Source organism: Microchirus variegatus, assembly GCF_963457635.1.
Source record: "Microchirus variegatus genome assembly, chromosome: 4".
Lineage (NCBI taxonomy): Eukaryota > Metazoa > Chordata > Actinopteri > Pleuronectiformes > Soleidae > Microchirus > Microchirus variegatus.
Window position 1 is genome coordinate 20,195,313 of NC_139805.1, and position 13,168 is coordinate 20,208,480.

The 13,168-nt window shown below is 42.1% G+C and overlaps 1 protein-coding gene across 1 annotated transcript; it reads left to right on the forward strand.

The window, feature by feature from the left end:
• Nucleotides 1-799: 799 nt before the first annotated feature.
• Nucleotides 800-8,408, forward strand: map2k2a (mitogen-activated protein kinase kinase 2a). Its single transcript, XM_083887968.1, has 12 exons — nt 800-855; nt 985-1,681; nt 2,476-2,686; nt 3,469-3,615; nt 3,741-3,818; nt 4,288-4,339; nt 6,101-6,225; nt 6,839-7,052; nt 7,186-7,250; nt 7,331-7,392; nt 7,924-7,969; nt 8,213-8,408. Exons 2-12 carry the CDS (start codon nt 1,593-1,595, stop codon nt 8,321-8,323), a joined length of 1,200 nt encoding a protein of 399 aa, XP_083744094.1. The 5' UTR covers nt 800-855; nt 985-1,592; the 3' UTR covers nt 8,324-8,408.
• Nucleotides 8,409-13,168: the final 4,760 nt, after the last annotated feature.

Here is a 13,168-nt window from a genome sequence, read left to right on the forward strand (position 1 = left end):
TACACCTGCCTGGACTGTTTACTTACAGAGATATACTGAATATTTGTGTATTACTTAGTAAGCTGTTCACCGCAGTGAACAATAAATTGTACTGGACTAACCATGCTCTTGTCCTGTCCAAGAAAGATCAGACTTATCTTTATCTGCTGATGACACTGAGATATTTTTGGAGAGCATGGGGTGCTCTATAACATCTTTGATAACTCTGAGGTGGCATCAGCCACCCTTTTTGGATAAGTCTGCTGGGGCATTGGCACGTCAACCGCAGACAGGAGGAGGCTCAGTCCTAGGGTGGCCCCTTGACACAGTGGAGGAGGTGGGAGAATATTTGGCTCCCACCACTCCCTGCAGGACATCATCCCAGCACTGGGCAGCTCCTTCAGTGACTGACTGATCCCCCTTGATCCACACGGTGTTTCAGGTGGTTCCTCCCTGCTGCTAGCACAGCCTCCTGTAGACCACAAGCACCGTTTCTCATGTTGCTGCAATTGTGCAATACATACAGTGATGCAATTGTATATACAGGAAGTAAAACCATGTACATGTATGTTCTGGTGTGTAACTATATGGGCTCCTGTAACACTAAAACTGTCACTGGGACTACCAAAGTGAGTATTATTACTATTACCATCGGGCTACAGGGTGCTGAATTTTAGAGATTTTAATTTCCAGTTTACTGTGATAATCTTAGTGTATGATTTCCTTCAGTTTCCTCGTGCTACCACTAGATGGTAGTGATGTATCTTGCAGCGTATTAACCTGCAGCCATTTAACACATATGAAGCAGCAGCAGTAGGGCGGCTGAGATTCCGTTGTGCTGGGGATCTGTACCTCATCAAAAGCAGCAAACCGCAGGTGTTATCACAACCCACAGACGCTGTGAAACTCTCGCAAGAGTGTCTGCATCCCTGGCATCCACTTGTCAGGCGGCTTCGGTCTCGCGCTATTTACGAAGGGCTCTCTCCCCCTGTGGTTGTCACACAGGTCTGATGCTGCAGCTGCTGCTTCCTGTACTCAAGCACCACCAACCAGAGCCAGAGCCCTTTTCGCTTCAGATCACCTACCCTGTGCTGAAGCTCACCGGGATTTTTTTTTGCCGCTGAGACGCCGCCGTCCTGCGGAGGGTAACCCAAACGAGTCGGTTTGAGAAAAGGTGTAACCGCGGCGGCTCGTTGTCTCCTTTGCGAGAGGCTACACTTTTGGACTAAGCAACGCAGGGCACGGGTTTTCTTCCAGGAGCTGGTGCTAGCTAGTAGCGGCTAGGTGACTAATGGCTAGTAGCAGCAGGTAGATAAGCAACGAAAGAGCATAACGAAAAGAAATGTGCTGACCTCTAACGCTATATCAGCCCAGACAAATCACCCAGCATTTAACTGTCGTCTCGGCATGATAACGGTTTAGCACACTGACATGCTACCGAAAGTATACTAATCTTTCTACCGCTAGCTAGCTAAGTTACTAGCCACCTAGACTTGACCCTGTTGCTTTTTTTAAATTTCAGACTGAGTTTCGGACAAAGAGAGCATTAGTTTATCAGCTGCCCAGCTTCTTAGTGCTTTATTCGAGTAAGTTGCTTGGGGGTAGTTCAAGAAATGGCTCCCAAAAGAAGACCCATGCCCCTGAACATAACGCCCATTGGGGAGGCACAGGCCACCTCCAACACCATTGATGCTGCATCTGAGTGAGTATCTCCACTGATAAAACTGTGAAGAAGATAAAAAGTCATGGTTCTTCCACTGTAGAAATAAATATATTTTTAACCTTTTGTTACAGGTACTGAACGAAACCATCAACATATGTAAATACAGAAACATTTGAATGAATGAATGATTTTACTTGGAATATGAATGAAAAGTAACAAAAAACAAACAGATAGACAGATATGCAACACCACTTTCTCCTATCTTTATTGAATAACTAAATGACTTCAAATATATCTGTAATGATATTGGATAATATTCAATTAGATCTGGGGTTTTGATAAAATGATGTAAACTAAGTTGGTAGTTATGAAGTACATGTTATGTTAAGTTATGAAATAGATTCCTAGTGATTTACTGAAGAACCACAAGGGGGTAGTCTGCATGATTGATAATAATTATAGTTCAGATTCCTGTTTTTCACTGCAGCATATTAACCATGCATCCTTTTGTATAATGTTTTTGTAACATTACTGCATCTTCCAAAAATATTTTTGCAAGAAACGGGTGTTCTTCAGTCCAGTGTTCTGTGTACAATTCCAAAAACCTGTATAAATACAATAAAACAATATTTTTTTAATCATAGCATTCTCATGGATCACAATTATTTTCTTCAGGATAATCACAACAGGATATTATTCCCTTCATGCCTACTGCGGAAGAAGTTATTTCTGTGTATCAACAGCACTGTCTTGCATCAGTCCCATGCACTGCTATTTGTGTTCAGTCCTTAAATGTCCCTGTCTTATATTTTGCCACCTGTGTCACCACCTAGAGCCAATCTTGAGGCCTTACAAAAGAAACTGGGTGAGCTGGACCTGGATGAACAACAGAAGAAACGACTTAACGCCTTCCTCACCCAAAGGGCTCAGGTTGGAGAACTGAAGGATGAGGACTTTGAACCCATATGTGAGCTGGGCGCTGGAAACGGAGGAGTGGTCAACAAGGTCCGCCACAAACCCACGGGTTTGGTCATGGCCCGTAAGGTAAGATTTTGTTGACTTTTATCTTAATTGTTATCTTGCACGCCAGACAGTGTCAGATGGAGGGAGATGAGTCAGAAATACTCTTTTGAGACATTATTTCCAGTTTACATTTTTATGGTGCTGCTTTAGTGTGCTGCACCCATTTCTACACGGAGGCCCTCTGACTTACTGTCTGGAGAAAAGGACTCTTGTTTTGCATACAAGGACGACAATCAAATCTTGAAACTTTGATGGTAGCCCACTACTCCTTGCGTGGCCCCCAGCAGGTATTTCTTGACTGTAATAGTAAGGCTAACATAGCTTTTACCAGTAATAATTAGGGTTTCCACCCCAGTTTTAAGACAACCAGGGTTATGCATTTGTTCCTTGGTCCTCAACAATTCAGTATCAGTTGAGCACTGAAAGATGTCCTCGTATAGTGTTACCTACTAACAGCCAGTTGGTTTGTCCATTTTCCCCCCTATTTGATCACATATTAGAGTGTACACGTTTTGACAGTGAGTTATCTGCAACATGCTCCAGCTTGTTCACCATCCAGCTCTGTTTTGACTTGTCCTGAATAAATCTCTTATTTTTTGTTTAAGTTTACACTATTTGAAATGTATGGATGACTTTAGAAGGTGTGTTATATGCTTACACAGCAAGTATTAGCTATACTGTCCACCACTTGTGTGAGATGTGCGACGCAGAGACATAAATCAGCCATTGAATGGTGTTTCTGCATCCACTTCACTTGTCTTTGTCAGAGCAGTAACTCATGTTTTTGTATTAACCCTCCTCAGTTGATCCACCTGGAAATCAAGCCTGCCATCAGGAACCAGATTATCAGAGAGCTGCAGGTGCTGCATGAATGCAACTCCCCCTACATTGTGGGCTTCTATGGGGCTTTTTATAGCGATGGTGAGATCAGCATCTGTATGGAGCACATGGTGAGAGACAAAGACCTCTTGAGTGAATTGGTGTGATTTAATACTAGAGAATATTCAGGTCACATGTGCTATGATTGCAAAAAGAAGATGTAATAGATGTTTAATTGTGCAACATGTCTCTACAGGATGGTGGGTCATTGGACCAGGTCCTGAAGGAAGCCAGAAGAATCCCAGAAGATATCCTGGGAAAAGTTAGCATAGCGGTACGTAATTAACAAATGCTTTTTACACATACACTAAGTATGTCAGATATCTTATAATAATTTATTTTTGGCAGCCGCTTATTATTACTTGTTTGAGAAAAATGAATACTATTCATCAGTTTATTTAAATTTATCAGTACCACTGCTACTTGTTGCCAATCATGTTTTTGCATTTCACCTCCATTCCTTTGTGGGTGTGTATGTTTCTGGTGTTCTTGTGAGCTTGTCATGCGTGACCCACAGCTTACTTTGTTTTACTTCAGTGTTCATCTTTTATTCAAGTCCAAGCTTAAATTATTGGAAATATACACACAGATGTGTATATAGTATACACTATTGACTGGCAGTTGACACACACACACACACACACACACACACACACACACACACACACACACACACACACACACACTCACACACTCACACACTCTTGTGTGCAACATTAAATATTTTCCTCTCTTGTTTCCAGGTACTGAGAGGATTAGCCTACCTGCGGGAGAAGCATCAGATCATGCACAGAGGTAAGGATGTTGCAATACATTACACTGCTCTCAAAATTAATTGTTTAGTATTTTAACTATGCAGCTAAGCATATCCTACATGTGTAATTTCCAAAATTAGGCAACACTGAGGAGGAACAGGGTGCACTTAAACATCAGAGGCTGGTGTTGCAGACATTCACTTCCTTGTAAAGCCTCTGACTTCAGATATTCCATTCCATATCATGTAGGGCTGCATCTATATGTCTTAGCAAAAAGCAAATATTCACATCAAGAAGGAGCTTGTTTTGATTAAAGAAAAAATAAATAATCCTGATTAATCATTTATTAAAGCAGTTGACAATAACAAACGAATAATTGCAAAATCTGTGAAAAATTGCCATTAACTTTATGTATGAATTGTTTAATTGTAGTTACTGCTAAAGAGTAACAGGGCCTGATTACAAAAAATACAATGTAGGTGGGTTTTTTTGGAGAGTTGTTATGAGTCATGTGGTTTCCCTTCTCTTTAGCATTAGTGGTGGATAGATTTTGCTGATGCTGGTGAGGCAGCCAGCAGACGTCAGAAGTCCTACATAGTTTGCATTCTGTATTCAATAAATAAATAAATGCAGGATCATTTCTGCTGTCAACATCCATCCACCTCTGAAACAAGCTCAGACATGCCAACATAAACCATTTAGGTATGATGATGAATATTTACAAATAAGTTAACTTTTTTTGCACCACAGGAACTAGATTTTCAAGACCTTGATGCTTTTTCGACATCAAGGTCAAGATGCACGAACGCCTTGGTGTGACATTGACTCACCAAAAGATAGGCTCTTATTTGGAAATACCGCAATATCTTGAGCTTCAAAATTTTCAACATGAAGCTAAGGATACATGTTGTTTATTATGATAAAATTGCAGTTGAAGGCAGCAGTCGAACATACAGGGTGCCGCACAGTGAAGTCCTAACAGTGCTTACAGGGTCGGTGGTACTGAAGAACAGAGTTGTCTGTGAGCTCAGGCAGTAATTACAGCCTCTCCGATGTGATTATACAGCAGCCGCACCCTGGTGACCCCTCCCTCCATGTCTCCCTCCATCATTCTCCCGCTCTTTCATTCCAACTCCTTCTCAGTCACTCCTCACACGTCCTTGGTCAGTGAGAGGGGGTCAGTCACCGCAGAGGATAGATTGTAGGCCTCAGCGAAACCTGATTATTTTGCAGGATGTGTTTTAGTGATGCGCGGGAAATGCGGAGGAGCAGCCTTGTTTATAACCTTAAGCTTAGCCAGTAACATTAGCTATTTTCCCCCTCTGCACTAAAAGCAATGTCCACATTACTCATTACACATTTCATTTAAAAACACAAATTCTGCGCCAAATATGGCTGCTGTCCACAGAGACCTATGTATCGAGTTTGAAAACTCTTATTTTATTCTGGAGTGTGGATAACAGACCTTTGGAATGGACAATGCAGTTGCACACATTTCCCTTCCTGATTGTTTCTTATCAGCCACAACTGGGCTGTCGGCTGTGAACTGAAAGCTCGGTCAACACTTGTCATCTGTCTCATAACACTAATCCTTGTTATTGCTTTTCACTTATTATTGTGTCAAGTCAGTAGTACTCTGTTAAAAGAAACTAACTGCAGAAAGACATTTTCAGTTTACAATAAATGTTGTAATTGCCCAGTGTACCTAAAATGTGCAGTATGTTCACTGCACACTGTGTTGATAGTGCAGCTTTTTTTAAGTGAAATTAATTTGCTTGTCCACATCCCCTTTGCCACCTAGATGTCAAGCCCTCCAACATTCTGGTCAACTCTCGCGGGGAGATCAAACTGTGCGACTTTGGTGTGAGCGGCCAGCTCATTGATTCCATGGCAAACTCCTTTGTTGGAACGCGTTCCTACATGTCGGTGAGTCAGCTCTGCACGCCTGTGCCCCCACTCCTTTTCCTCTGGCCCTATCCCCACTTTCCTTCTCCTCTTTTCTCACATTGCTCTTGCTCAGTGGCCACTCCTTCTGCCTTCCCTTCCTTTGGCCCTCCCTCACTTTTGCCTGCCAAGAAGTGAGGGCTGTACCCAGCAAAGGGCTCCTTGGCAAAGAGTTGGGCAACTGCGTTCTCTCTTTCTTGTCCTCACTCTTAGACACCTGGTGGGTGGAGGGCTAAAAGTTGCATGTCGTTATATATGCATCCCGCACCCATAAAGAATCAGTGGTATAGAGACACTTGCCCTTTCATCATAATTCTCAGCGCACACACACATCTGCCCTTGCTCACCCTTCCAACAAAAACACTCTAAAGCTGCTCTTCACTTCCTGCCAAACCCTCCCATCCTCTGTCCTCTTGCCTGAACCACACCCCACCTCTCCCTACCATAATACCCCCTCCTCCTTCTCCCCATCCATTATCCTCTCCTCTACTTACTGTACCTTCCCCGCCCAGCTCTCTGCCCAAACCTCTCTCTCCTGCCTGGCATCTTGGCTCTTCCCTACCTTCTCTGACGTAGATTGTGTGTTTCTCAACAGCCGGAGAGACTGCAGGGCACTCACTATTCGGTTCAGTCTGATGTGTGGAGCATGGGCCTGTCCCTGGTGGAGCTGGCAATTGGCCGCTACCCCATCCCTCCACCAGACGCCAAAGAACTGGAGGCCATCTTTGGACAGGCTGTTCTAGACGGAGCAGAGGGAGAGCCGCACACCAACATGCAGAGGCCCAGACCTCCAGGCAGGCCAGTTAGCGGTATGAAACACACAGGGCATAAATGCATACACTAAGGGTTATATAAAGCTTTTGCGATAACAGCATTTCTACGCTCCTGTTTGCATAATAAAACATTATATATGTCCTATATAAAGGTGTGTTTTGTTGACAGGACATGGGATGGACAGTCGACCTGCCATGGCCATCTTTGAACTTTTGGACTACATCGTAAATGAGGTGTGGGATATATTCCGTTAAACACAGTTCTTATCTCCTTTAACTGACATCTTTTAAAAGTCTAACATTGTTTTCCTCAGCCGCCTCCAAAACTGCCACACGGCGTCTTCACCAATGACTTCCAAGACTTTGTGACAAATTGGTGAGCAATGCGTCGACATGCTATGTTTAGAGCACTCATCTTCCACCAGAATTAATCATTAGAGTTCAGCAGGTAGAGAGATGTCAATTAACCAACAGCTGAAGTTAAACTCTGTTATGCAGTATTACTACAGTATTAATGTATTTACCTCTCATCCAAGAGGCTTCTTCAGTTCTGTAAAAATGGATTGTTTAAACTACAGTGAATACGTTTGTTGTGTGTTTGGTAATTGCGGAAACGGATGAAGTTAACAGGTAGAATAAGATATTGTCTAATTGTTTATCCCCAATCATTACCTATGGTAATGTTTGCGTATGTCTCTCTCTTCTCATTCAAACTTGTAGAGTCTGCAAATTAGCTATTGTTTGCACTGGAGGTTTCAGGTTTCTGCATCATGCTGATTTAAGTTGCAGGTTAAACTGTTGGCTTTCGAACTTGTTTAAAGTGTCACGAAATTAACAGAAATTCAGGCATAAGATCTAAAAGGACATATTTGAGTTGTGTTGGTTACTGTCTTGTTTATGTTTGCAGTTTGATCAAAAACCCAGCTGAGAGAGCAGATCTAAGGAGGCTGAAGGTGTGTATCTGTGTTTTCATTCATTTCGGAGTGTGACCTATTGTGATGAAACTACAGCAACAGCAAGTGTGTTTTATAATAAATGCAGCAATATCAATAGTTTTTTTTTTTTTCCTCAACAACTATTCATCCAAAAACCTAGATTCTGCACTCTTGAAGTTGATCAGTGGCCAGTTGTCAAAACACAATATTCGTGTTGGATTCTAACAGCAACAACTTGCCTTTTTGTGTTTTTTCTTTCAGAGTCACACGTTCATCAAACGATCAGAAGTGGAGGAAGTGGACTTTGCCGGCTGGTTGTGCAAAACCATGGAGCTCAACCAGCCCAGCACTCCCACCCGCAGCACTGAGTGAACAGAACCCCCACCCCCCACTGCCCTGACACACACCTCTGGGTCTTGCTTGCATACACATACATAGTATACTGTACATACACGTACGCAAGCCATCTCACATATTGGCTCTTTTTTCATCTTGCTCTTGGGTAAAAACGGTTCCGGGCTTCCCTCTACATTTATTTCTCAAACAGCAGGACCCATAGAGTCTTACTGTAAGACCACAGCTTCACAATGCCAGTGTCAAAAGTAGTCGCAGCTCACTTTTCCACACAGATAAAGGGGATGTATAGCACTTAAGGGCTGCTAGTGTGTTGACTGAATCTGCATCGATTGACAAAATTATTTTGTATTGTTGAATACTCTGTATTAATCTTTTCTATGGCAAAAGTTGATGGCTTGTGGGATTTTAATAAATTACCTGCTGCAGAGTTTTGTCTGGCTGAAATTGACCAGCCTGAAATCCGAACTGAAACATAATGTATTGCCTGCAAATTCTAAATTGGTTTTATTGAAGGAAGATGCTGTTATTTTGATTTAAAATCCCTTTGTTGCACTTACTTTTCCCAGAAACTGGCGCTTACCTCCAATAAAAAAAAATTGTGAGTAGAGCGCGCAGGACAAATGGGCCTATGTGGAGACATTTTTTTGGTAATTGAGCAATCACTCTAAAAATCACTTAGCGAACAGTGTCACAAACCAAAGAGGGTACTCATGACTACTAATGCCTAATCAGTTTTTTTTTTAATGTACGTTCATGAACAGTATATCAGTGTATTTTGAGTGTTTTTTGCTTTTTCAATTAGTGACCTACACTCCTCTGCATTCATTTCAATTCACACCCCATGCCTGACTCGAGGCCAGAATGGCTCCTTTTTTTGACGTTGAGAAAACAATGATCAAACTGTATTCATGGGATGAAATAGCATGGCTTATTATCTTTCTAAAACAGTGTGTGTGTTTTATTTCCCAACATCATGATGGGGATGATTAGCTGGTGTTTTTATCAGATGCCTGAATCTCTGCAGTGTCGGACTGGACTTTCAATCACGTTGAATTATTTAACTTCTATTTTTCTTGTTGTTGGTCTGTACTATTCCCCTGACGTGTATTCAGTTATATTTTCTCTACTGCTATGTGTTGCGCTCCAAGCTTTCTCTTGGGACCTGACCAGAAGAGGTGTGCTTTCAGAAAAGACTTGGGTTGAACACAATTTGAAAACCTTTTCCTTGTGGTCTCATCCAGAAATTGTTGACTGCAAATTTCAAGTAGTACGAACGGTTTGGTGGCAGAATTGAACCCAGGTCAGTGTTGGTCACATGGTGGTGGTGGTGCTGGTGGTGGTGTTACTTGCTAGCCTCCTGTCTTGCTGACGCACTTGTATTCTCTGTAATGGCTGCTCTTAGCCCCCACCCACCCCCAAAATGTGTGTTCGTTCAGCGCTAAATGGATGCATTGTCACTCGTATGTGTACAAAGCTATATACGAATACAGGAGTACTATTTTGCAGTCTTAATATACAAATTTTTGATTTATGTTAATGACAAGGGAGAAGAGTCATTTTATTATAATATAAAAAAAAATGTGTTTATGGTTAAGATGTATAAAAAGATGAAAATAAAACTTATTTGTGAATGTACTGTACGTTGTTACTCATTAATGACATATGTTGACATCGTCCACCAATACAAACTTCATTTTAATAGATATACTATCACAATTGTGCAAATTCCATAATCTGGCATCACCAGGAAATCTTTGTAGTCTGGTCAGGTGTCCAGTCTTCAGAGTGGAACATTTCACCACCATGCGAAGACCAAAACTTAATTAAGATCAATCATCTTTTGTTTTTCCTGTAGTTTGACTTTTTTTTTCTTCTTCTTAGGTGTACATTATAAACCACAGGTGAGTACTATGATTATTCCATTATTTGTTTTGCTAACCTGATTGAGACTATACAACCTACTTTTTAAAAGACGGTGGGCACGTTTGGTGTTCAGGGAAAAAACATTGAATGCGGAACGATTAAGCCGCGTCGTTTGTTTTCCACGGCCCCTCCCACTTTGATTTTGACCTTTACCGTAGACGGTAAGATACTCGCTTCTGATTGGCCGTCAGTTGTCCATTAAATCGACATCACTGCACTTTGCTGTAAAGTGTCAATATTTGATGACAGACATTTAACACAAAAATAATGTCATGGGTTGAATGAAGTCGGTTTCCGGCTCCTTGGGGTAAGTGGAGTTCACTTGCATGTTTCAACAACTTTCTCGCTCTCTTTTTTTTCTTTTCTATTCTCAAGCTATGCATTTATTTTTGAGTGGCTAATGCTAAACATGCTAAGCTAATTAGCGTCAACAGTGTGTTTGAATGCTGTTTCCCGGTTGAAACGTGTGTGTATTGTGTTTGTACCCCACCCCACAGTGGAGCACTTCTCACTGGATAAAAATATTTAATTACTTTATGTTCAAGTTACTAGGAAGTTTTAAAACGTGTGACTAATGCGTTCTGTATCGAGTCCTGTTGGTATGGTTAGGAACGGGTTGGCTTCAGGTGAAGATGAGTTGGAACACATTAGGGCTGCAACTAACTAATTTAATAATCAGTTTTTCCTCGATTAATTGAGTCAGATGAAATTCAGAAAATTGAGGATGTTGTTGAGGTTTAAAAAAATACCATTCATGCGTTGCATCATGGGTGTATTGGTAATGTTTGAGGCTATCAGAGTTGTTTACCTTTCTACAGCCTGGACGTACAGTATGTATCTCGGTCGTTACTCGTCTTTTACTGTACTACTGAACTACATTTTCTCAGCCCTTTGTGAATATGATGAAACACTGCTCTGTTACGGGGTGCATCAACTCCTTACAGGGAAAACATTTAGTTTTGCATCGTTACATGTACAAAATATGTATTTTTTTTATCGATTTGTCATGTTTTTATTTATATTATTACAGTGTTTTTATGGAGCTTTCCTACATGTAACAACCATGCGAGCTGTCAGCTGAGAGCTGCCAATATGTATCTATCAGAATCATATTTATTCTATCGGAATAATATTAATAATATTTATCTTCACGTCTCAGGCATGGACTTGTCTGCTGTCTCCATTTTCTCTCCCTCATCCACTTGTAGCTTAAGTAGACAGTTGCAAAGCAAACACAACTAGGTTTGGCTCCACGTACAGCACGTCAAATGCCAATGGTTGCATTGTTTACCGGCTTCAAGATGTGAAGGTCCTGCACCCAGCCGTTACTGGACTGCACATGAGACTAGAGATTTGAAGAGGAGACCGAGCCAATGTTTAGGCACTCACACTTCAAACAAGGTAAGGGAAGATGTCTGCTGTGAATAATGGAGGCAGTAGGATTCTTGTTAATGCCCCTCCTTTTTCGCAAGATTTAATGAAAACCATCATTCAGACAGTAATGGCATATCTGATGTGGGGTGTCTGGAGTCAGAGAGCACCATCTTATATTGGACCGAGGGGCGACACTGCCATAAAAACATCTGACATGATCTCAGACAGCACATGGCCAGACGACAACTAATTTTGTCTGTCGGTAATTAGGGTAAAACTGAATAGAAGGCAACTTGTGTAAATATTGTGCATTTATGTGAAAGTGCATATCCTGTTGTTTTCATTCCACTAAGCTACAACTTAGCCACCTGCATCCTCTTCATTTAGCTTTGGAAATTCTAGCAAATTGTGGCACTAAATGTCCAAACACTGCAATTCATGTACACTTTTGAAGTTCCATGCATATGCATAGAGACTGTTCTCAACAGTGCCCTCTAGGGAGATTCTGTGGCACTGCCTTTTCCTATTTCCATGACTCCCCTGCAAGGTTATCTGTGCAGTGTCAAGCCCTGCTGCACTGTGGGACACACCTGTGAGACTGGTAAAAGGCAGCAACTTAAAGGGCAGAAACATTGTGTAAGTAAATTTCTTGTGTGTCTGTAAGTGTGTGTGCATTAAATATATCAGTTAAAGGCAAGTTGAGAGGGTGCAACATAATCATTACATCTTGTGCTCATCCCACTCTATATGGCACAATGGCTGGCTTGCACTCATTGAGGGGGCGTGCGGTGGGAAGTGGCGCAACATCAACTGCATGAGCTGCAAATTTACACATGGGAACTTGCCATGTGCAACAATGGACAAGACACATTTTAACTTGGTAATGTCTTCTTTGATGCCTCACCTGTTGGAGCATGGCAGGTTTATGTACAGAGACTGGGCTAAGCCAGAGTATGAAGGGGGTTGCTGGCAGCCCCTACTGTGTGTGCTGGAATGTGCCATGGCTTGCTTTTGGGATTGGACACCATGACCTCAGGCAATAGGATGGGTGGGTGCGACTTGACTCACATAGAAAAGTAAAGGAGCACTGAGAGATGTGGCATGAGAGAAAAGACAACTTAATTTAAGCTTACAACAGACATTTGAGCACCAAGAGAGGGAAACGGTGGTCGATGTTCCCCGTGATGCACCACAGTGGAAAGGTATGGGTTAATGATTTGTGTGTGATCTATGATTGATATTATGACTTTAACAACTGTCCACTTTTGAGTGCATGTGAAATTTCCACTTTACTTTTGCTTTGCTTCTCAGTGGTAGGAGGGAGAGGAGACGGTGGGTGAATGCTGTTTCTTTAAGGGAGAGGGAGAGACAGAGACCGAGAGAGAGAGAGAAAGGGAGGGACCTCTTTGCCCTCCAGAAACCAGGAAGGGAATTGAGTTGATCTGCTGCTGCTTGGTTAGCGCATACGGGGCTTTAAGCTGCACAACAGTGAGAGGGAGAGAGAGAGCTCCGGAGAGGAGGAGAGGAGAGGGCTGAGCTAACCCACAATAAGCACCACCACGG